Source organism: Elaeis guineensis, chromosome 8 (assembly GCF_000442705.2).
Source record: "Elaeis guineensis isolate ETL-2024a chromosome 8, EG11, whole genome shotgun sequence".
Classification (NCBI taxonomy): domain Eukaryota; kingdom Viridiplantae; phylum Streptophyta; class Magnoliopsida; order Arecales; family Arecaceae; genus Elaeis; species Elaeis guineensis.
In genome coordinates, this window is record NC_026000.2 from 8,153,365 (window position 1) to 8,162,617 (window position 9,253).

General features: G+C 38.1%; 1 protein-coding gene across 1 annotated transcript; it reads right to left on the reverse strand.

The window, feature by feature from the left end:
- Positions 1–555: 555 nt before the first annotated feature.
- On the reverse strand, positions 556–7,774 carry LOC105050432 (uncharacterized). Its single transcript, XM_010930447.4, has 3 exons — positions 7,257–7,774; positions 1,425–3,589; positions 556–773 (listed from the first exon to the last, which is right to left on the reverse strand). The coding sequence occupies exons 1-2, from the start codon at positions 7,616–7,618 to the stop codon at positions 1,450–1,452; spliced, it is 2,502 nt and encodes an 833-aa protein (XP_010928749.1). The 5' UTR covers positions 7,619–7,774; the 3' UTR covers positions 556–773; positions 1,425–1,449.
- Between the last annotated feature and the right edge of the window lie 1,479 nt (positions 7,775–9,253).

Sequence of the window (9,253 nt, forward strand, 5' to 3'; positions counted from 1 at the left end):
CCAATAAACAACACAACCTGCACAATGTAATAGATATTACTTTTTAAATTTACCCCATTACCCATTATTTTTTCAGCAACAATAATATTATTGAACAAAGTCCTCGCGCTAGTACCTTCGTCCATGGTTCTAGATCCTGGTAAATTTTGATATCTCCTAAACAAACAATAGATATTACAAAATCAGAAATAGGGTCAAATTTTCAAAAATCTTCAGTTTAATAATAGAGATGCGGTAAATGAACTACTAAACCAACGAAACGTTTCTTTCCCTTGCACGAGCAAGTAAAAATGTTAAGCTGAAAAAACCAGACTCTATACGCTTGGGTTTAGCAAAACCTTGCGCAGCCCACCTAAAAGTCCCAAACAAAAACAAGCAACGCAGGAAAAAGAAAAGATACTATCAACAAAAACACAGAAAAAAAAAAAAAAGAAAGAAAAGAAAAAAAGAAGCAAGCATGCTGCCTTTAACAAGTATGGTATTCCTGAAACAGTTCTGCCACACGCATATAGTGGATCTTAATTGGTAATTCAGATAGAATACTCACTGAAGGAATGATCACAAGTACGTGCATATTATAGAACACCAATAATCAAGTGGACCACACATAGTTTCAAGTGCAAGCATACCACAGAACACCCTAATCAAGTTTTAGTTATTTTTTTGCTGCCAGGAACAGGTTTGCAGCTACTACAACATGAAATACATAATAACCAAAGATGCCACCAGAATTTTCCACATCGAAGCGCACTCTACAACAAGCCATGCCTTACCTACAAGAGAAAAAAATAACATGTGAGATATTCAGCCAGAACAATCATATTACAAATAAGACAGAAATCCTTGAATATAGTTTGACGGTGGCATCTTCTCAAAAACGGCTCATTCTTCAGATTCAGAATGCAAGAAAGATACACCAGCAAATAAAACTCCATGGCTCTCAGAAAATGTTTCTCATAATTCATACAGTTGTTCTTTCCCATAATAAAAATATGTTGTAAAATAAGAAAGAGCTCCATCCACAATTTCAAGTGAATTATATGTAATGTTTTTTGCAGATCATACATTACTTCAATATTGCGACCAGATTGTCCAAGGTAAAAGAGAACCAACCAGAAAGCAACATTTCTTATGATAAGACAGCATCTACATGTGGATGTACTATTCTGAGTGCCCATGATAAAATTACACTTTTTTAACTGAATGAGGAGGACAACTGATTCCCATTTGTGGAGTTATGATTAAAAGGTCACAACCATTTGAGATGGTTGGAAATCAGGTCAGACTACATTAAATTTTCTAGGAAACAAATAATAATTCTCACTATTTATTTATGATTGAAAAGGTGCAATCAGTTGAGAGGGTTGGAAATTCAGGTCAGACAACATTAGATTTTCTAGGAAGTGTAAGCAAATAATGCTTACCATTTCAGGAACAATAAGAGCCACATCAGTGCCTGTGTCGGCCTGCATCTTCAGTGGAATGATGGTTATACCTATCCTGCCTCCGATGCTGCCAGGAATCTTCATATCTTCTCCTCTTAGCATCATCATAGCTGCGCTCATCTTTACTGTACCTTCTGCTACCATACCTATCTTCATTTACATGATCTTCTAATGCCCGTTTATCACCAACTTTTTGCAATACAGAGTTGTCCTCCCTCTTCTGATCTTCTCGTCTTCCATGGTACGTCCTATGACCTCTGCTCTCACTCTCTCTCCTTCTCTCCGCTTCTACTAAACCAACACTTCTAGACTTTGATTCTTGTAGACCAGCAGGTCGGCTACCATGTTCAGTCTCTCTCCTTTTCCTTGCTTCCTGGCTTCCATGGTCATCAATGTCCTTCCTGTCTCGCCTTGATTCAAATTGGTCAGTTCTTTCAAACTTCTTTGGGCTACCCAAGTGTTCCCTCTTCACACAATCATTACCATTTTGATGGCTACTTCCAGCATTTTTGTTGATATCCCACCTGCCTGTTTTATTCCTATCCTGCTTCACTGGACTATTGCTATTATCGGAATTTGTGTCACTACTATAGTCAGAGCTCTGGCTTCCATCATCATCAGTCACTGAATCTTGCTTCACTTCAGATTTACTGTGTTTCACAACTTGATTGCCACTAGTTTCCTTACCACTATCAGTATAGGAGCTATCATCATCAGTATCATGCCTTCTTCTCCTGTTACCATCTTTTTTCCCTTCAGCAACCTTTCTTGGTCTAACATGACAAGATTCATGAGAAGCACCTCTGCTCTTATTTTTCTTTTCACTGTCAGAGTCAAAATCATAATTCATATGCCTTCTGCTCAGTTTGCTATTCTCCATCCCTTTTTTTATGTTATTTTCATCTTCAGTATCATAATCTGAATCATCAGAATCATGTCTTCTTCTGCTTTTCTCATGTTTCTTGCGATCAATGGCATTTTTCTTTTCACGGTCAGCATCTGAGTCATTGGTCTTGCGTCTTTTGCTGGATTGACCATGTTTCCCCATCCCCTTTGTTCTCCATTTCTTCTCGTCATCAGTATCATACTCTGAATCATCAGAATCATGCCTTCTGCTGCTTTTTCCATGTTTCCTATAATTGATGGCATTTTTCTTTCCATCACCAGATTCAGAGTCGCTGCTCTTGTACCATCTGCTGGGCCTGCGATGTTTGTCTGCTTGCTTTCTCCTTTTCTCTTCATCATCAGTTTCTGGTTCCGAATCATCAGAGTCATGTCTCTTGTTTTTTGTCCATTGCCTCCCTGCATGTTTTTTCTTGTCCCGAGCATTTCTGTCTGAATCTGAAGCAGTATCATGCCACCTATGTTTCTTGACATGTTTCTGTGGTTCTCTTCTGGCATTTTCCTCATCCGAGTCACTGACAGAATCTAATGATGAGTCACTAACAGAATCTGAATCATCAGTTTCCTGATTTTCAATCTTCTTTCCTTGCTTTTTGAACCCCCTTTTTTTGTTCTTATTACTGTTCGGGACATCAGAATCATGTCTGCGTGCACTTTTTCCATGCTGCTTCTTGCTCCAGTCATCAGAATCATCTTCAGAGTCATGTCTGCGTGCACTTTTTCCATGTTTCTTCCTGCTCCAGAAATCAGAATCATCTTCAGAATCATGTCTGCATACGCTTTTTCCATGTTTCTTCTTTTCCAATTCAACACTTCTACTGCTATCACTATCAGAACTATCCTTGTGTTTTCCCTTTCTGATATCCTTATCATGGTGCTTTGGCTCATCACTTGGAGACCTCCAGCCTTCATTGTTCTTCTTTTCCTGCTCTTTTACATCCTTTAGACCTTTCTTACTTACGAATCTTTCCACCCCCTGTTTTTTCATCTTAGCATCCACATGTCCATCATCATATTTTTCTTGTTGCTGGTCAGAATCCTTTGGATTCTTCTTATGCTCCCAATATTTCTCATCAACAAGTTCTCCAGGCTCTAAGTCACTTTCTTTGTCGTCCTGATTTTCTTCTTGTTGTTCATGTTCAGATGTTTTCTTCCTGTCTTCTATCTTAAGAGCTGCTCTCAAAGTTTCAAGTTGTTTCTCTTTAAGCGCAGCAATATGATGGGTCTGTGTATCTGTAAACCTGAAACGTGATAGCACCATAAGTAAAACTAGTAAAACCTTAGAATCTAGTTAACTCCCACAATGCAACATCCAAACAGAAACTCTTAGCTTATCCAGCCCTCTCTTTCCTTCAAGGAAGATGGAGAAGTAACTACTGAAACAGAAGCTTTAAAAGAAGTCAGGGGCATACAGAAACATTTAGATGAAAAAAAATCATAATGTTAGAAAAGAGATATGCTATGTTAACATAAACAGTTGTGTGTGTGATCTTTGAGATGATATGAAACTAAGAAGATTCTAATTTACATAGCAGTTTCTCATTGTTCTCTTCTCTTGGCCCAGTTTGGTAAATTTCGTATCTACAATTTTATTTGGAGATTCGTAAAGTAACTCCTTATGGTAACACTCCCTACATGCTCCTATGTGAGAATAGAGAAGTAGAAAATAATATCATAGGGATGTTTTTATCAAGTCCCTTTCAATCATTAATTCTGGATTATAATCATATACAAAAAGTTCCTTTCACAACAGGTCTTTTGTATGAATTCTCATTCGCATGTAATACAAAAGTGGGAAACTCAAATACCGCATTTCATAAAACAAATGCCTTGCACCAGTTTCTCGGTTCAGTTTCCCAAAAAAAACCTTCAAAGTGGGAAAAGCCCCAGCATCTATACACAATACTGGAACCTTAATGGTACGTTAAGGGCCAATACTTTACAGCACAAACTACACAATTAAGGACCAGTACATTCCATACTAAACTACAGTATGCCTGCATGTGCCAAAACAGCACAAATGAGGATATTATACATGTACTTATACGATATGTGCATGCGGGCATACTAGTACTGATTTATCCAATACAGTCCAGTATGCACAGACTTGAATCCTCATTATTATCTAACCTTCGATATAGAACTTATAGAAACTTACAGAGTTAAGCTAATCCTATCGCAGCATTGACCTCGATGAGAAAGTCAGTTCATCACTTAAGAGTCAAAAATACTTTAAAATCATTGTATGGATCTAAATCATTAATACGGAACCTCATAAACTTTAGTAGCTTTCGGTAATCCAAGTTGTAGACAAACAAAATTGTTCTTCTCAAATAAATCATTGATCTTTTCAAATCATATGAATGTATAAAAGAAAAAAGACACTCTACTATGCAAATTTGAGGCCCTTTGCTTTCATTTTTCATCTTGTTAGCTCCAAATGTTAGCATTTAAGATTTTCATTCTAGAGCTTATTACAAGAAAAGGAGGTTGAAGCATATAAAAATAAGAAAAACTTTAAAAAATGAACAAGAATATGAAAAAAGATGAGAATGGGAATCGAATATAATAACAAAGCAATATACATATAATAAGAACCAATCAAGTATTGACTTTTAGGATATCCTCAATTGCTATATTAATGCTTTAGCAACATAGAACAAGCCAACCACAAGCTAAAGTCACTGTTCCAAAAGTAAAAGAGAAGGTACATTAGAGCATCAGTGTATATTGATCGATGTTTTATATATCTTGGCATAGGATCCAAATTAAAGAATGAATAAGTAAAGGCATCTGTGTTTGAAAGGAAAAGGCCATAAATTATTCATTTGAAAACAATCCCCAAAAGAAGTGAGTTGCAGATAATGGTAAATCGATCTCGATGAAGATAAATATGGCAAAATATATCGCAATGAGAGAATGCAAAGAAAAGGAATAATGTTCAGAAGGTGCCAGCATAAAAAGCTGGTAAAGTCTATTGCTGCCAAGAGACCTAGGAATAAATCTTCACCAAGATAGGGGAGTTACAACTAGCTGAAAGAGCACTACCTTGTCCAAGGTAGCCCATTTCCTACAGACCTTTCATAATAAAAACATAAAAATGGAAAAGGATTAATGTTTTGTATGTAGACTTGTCGAGTCATGGATACCCTAGAGAAGGATAGCAATAGGCGAAAGACAAGGTCTTGTATCAAAATTTAAAATGACAAAAAGTGCATACACTCCAGAACATCAACCCAACACCTGTAAAGATTGATTAGCGTGCATGATAACATGATAATCATACATCCCAAACAAAGTTATTCAGGGGGAAATATGGGTCTCCCAAGTGTCACACAAGGACAAATGAGAAATTGCCATATGTTGTCCCTAACCAATCTTGGCACATAACATGCATCGCCATTTTTACAAATCAACTAAAACATCAAACAAACTAGAATAGGATCCATGACATCCATATTAATTTGCCTTCTCTACAAAGAACTTTTCCATAATTCTGACGATGAGCAAAAATGTTGTAACACTTAAGTCCATCTAGAGGTAAGATTACCAACCACCAGCTAACATCCTTCCTTTCCCAAGATGCGAAGGAAAGACATGACTCTGTTGTATACAGAGCAGATAATAAGAGAGAGCAGCCAACATCAATGTCATCCAGCAAGCCTGTATTATTGCATTTACTAGAAAGGCAATAAAATCCTCCTTCAAAATTCTCCGTATCTTCAGAATGCCTCTCCAAGGACCCAGACCCCTCTTGAACATATTTTAGTAGTAGTATTTTCACTCTCTATCTGATTGCCTAACTCAGCATCTGTATCATCCACAAGGCTTGCCAATGCTTTGGTCATAATGCATCCCACATGCTCTAACTGCAATGAAATTGACCACTCCCCTCATAGAAAACCCATCTTTTTCCCCCTTTAGGTATGCAGGACAACATTAGTACATAACTAGAATGACCTGAAATATAGCTTTGTTTAAAATAACTCAGCCAATGTCCATAAGCAACTTGGCCTTCTAATCATGTTGTCTATATTCCACGAGCTCAATTAGGTATAATTCTTAACCAATGACTAGCTACGGCTAAGCATAGGTTTTAACCATCCCCACCCATCTGTTTGTAATAGCCATCTCTGTCTATGCGTCTCTGCGCATGCACGCCCAACCATTCTGCAACTATATACACAAAATAGGACAGAGTATGGAGCATCATCTCTCCGTATCTATGGTTGTCCACTCACCCACAGGCATATTGTTACCACATCCCTTGAACAAAAATATTTAGCATGTATACCTTGATCACAATCTGTCTATCATATGCATGTACCAAATGAACCAAATTGTGACCCAGCAGTCCCACCAGAAACTTATAGATTCATCCTGCCAACCAAAGACTTATTTAACCTATGTCAACAAGCTTTAAAAATAATACAATTACAATAATGAAACAGACCATGATCTAGACTTATTGTTATTAAAAACAAGGTATATACGTTCAGATACGCTTCCCTTAGGTCTATATATATGCCAACCAAAATTAGCCAGAACGAAATTTGCCAGTGTCTAATAAAACCAGAAACAAGATGATCCTATAGACTTCCAACATATTTTAAGGGCATGAACCTGGGGATACATTGTTCTCAAACAAAAACTCTTTCATTGTCATCAGCGACTCAATAATTGACTCAGCATTCACCAAAATAAATTAAAAAAAAAAAAAAAAGAAAGAAATAGACCCAATCAACACCCTTTTTCTTGGTTTCTAGGCAAATAGGGATCTTGGTGGAAGCCAATAAAACCCTAGATTGGTGAACCAGAGATTCGACCTCCCGCCCCAAAATTTCATGAACAATTAAAGAAGGCAGTTAAACAAGAAAGCAACAGGCAGAATAGGAGAGGGATCAAAACCTCTTGCCGGGGAGAGGAGGAGCAGCGCTACGTTCACCGGTGGCGGCGGCGGCGGCCGCCTCGGCCTCCAGGGTCTTTTGGGTTTCCTGGAGCTTCTCCGCGATCTCGTCCTCCGTGTAGCCCTGGTCGGCTAGGGTTTCCTGGAGGACGAGAATGCGGAGCTGGATCTGGCGCTTGCGGTCGTGCTCGAGGATGTCCTTGTTGGGTTTCCGCATGGCACCCTCCGGGCGAGCCCCGGCGCCGTCCGAGGAGGCGTCAGCCCTGGCGGGGGCGGCTTTCGGCTTGACGAAGAACTTGTTGGTCTGGATATAGCCGTTGGTGCCCGACCCCCGCGGGGTCTGCAGCCCGATCCCGTTGTACATCCTTACCTCCTCCTTCGAAAGGAATCAAGAATCGATCGATCGATCCAAACGCCGAATCAAAATCCCAAGGATCGAAGACAACAAGGGGATGAAGGTCGAGCAAGGGGATGAAGGTCGAGCGGGACGAAACCCTAGAATCGAGAGAAAGAAGAGGACGACGAATAAGTAGATATTATAGGGAATTTTATTTAATATTTTAATTTAATAAACAATGTCGGTTTCAGGTGGATCGGGTTGCCAGTCACCTCAACCCATGCCCGACCCGAAATTCTATCGGTTTTGATTTTCTCGAACAAGCCCCGGTCCAAGCTTTTAATAGACTCTCCCAGGGCCGGCCCAAGTACTTCTTGGGCTCCGGTGGGGTGGCCAGATTAAGCCCAAAGTCTGACGTAATATCAGAAATTCTTTGTATATCACGTGCCGTGCAGCAAAATTGTTGTGAAGGCACCATTATAGTCAATTGATCCGTATAATATAATTAATAATAAAATAAATATTTAATTTTTTTTTTTTCAATTTTTTTAACGAAAATATTTTTTTCTTTGATGAAAAAATATATATATATTATTACTTTCTAATGCCTTATATAACTTCATATGAGTATATATATATATATATATATATATATATATATATATATATATATGACTTTTTATATCTTAACATACAAAGTCATATATATTATTCAAAATACTGTATATATTCATAGAAAATCATATAGTATATCAAAAAAATAATTTTTTTTTATTATTTTATGCATGGAATGAATATTTTTATCAAAAAAAATTGAGAAAAAAAATTAAATAATATTAAATATCTATTTTATTATTAATTATATTATGTGGTTCAATATGATTAGAAGGTATACTTTTTCTACACCGAAAGACGATACATAAAGAATTTCTCCACATGCTATTAGGATTCAGTAGGCTCAAGAGAAGAGCATGATGAATGGCTGCGATACCAGCAATAACAAACGTATCCCTGAAACTTGAAAAATTAAGTGGAGAAAGCAGTCCTTCTGGCAGAGGATTCACTGATAATCTCCACTCCCATAGCTATTAGCTCCCTCAATCTTCGAGCCATTAAATGATAACCTTCGGAGATAAATCTCCATATGCCGCGTAATTTGCTCGTCAACAATCCCACATAGGGTGATGATGTACAATAAAATCGGCCTGGGTTTGACCCCAAGTTACTCTTTACATGCATGAAAATTAGGTCAATGGTTCGTCCTCTTGTTTTCAAGCCGGAGAGGTTCGGGGTTCCGGTCTTGTAGTATTATCTCTGTGAGATTTGGACACCTCCTAAGAAAATCGAATTTTATCCGTATTGTAAAAATAACCAATCCTTTTGGGATGACCCCAGTCCCCACTCTTGGGCTGCTTCTGGTCCAATAAAATAATTATTTGCTTCACACATGGTGATGATTCTGGGAGTTCAGGAGAGACCATGAATCACTCAATTTCTTTGTTTGGTGACCCTACCTGACTTTGTTCGATCATGGTTCCTCCTCTATCATCCACTGGTACATGATGCTGCTAGACCCTCTTCATCGGTAGCAGTCAAACTGACACTTGGTTGCGCTTATTTCTACGCAGGTGGGGCCATCATTGTCAGAAAGTTTGGACGATT

What these genes read in the sequence shown, in the direction of transcription:
- LOC105050432 (XM_010930447.4), bottom strand. Translation starts at nt 7,618, where the DNA reads ATGTACAACGGGATCGGGCTGCAGACCCCGCGGGGGTCGGGCACCAAC. An exon ending in CCTCCTCTCCCCGGCAAGAG is followed by an intron (nt 3,590 to 7,256) that starts GTTTTGATCCCT and finishes ATCACGTTTCAG; the next exon opens with GTTTACAGATACACAGACCC.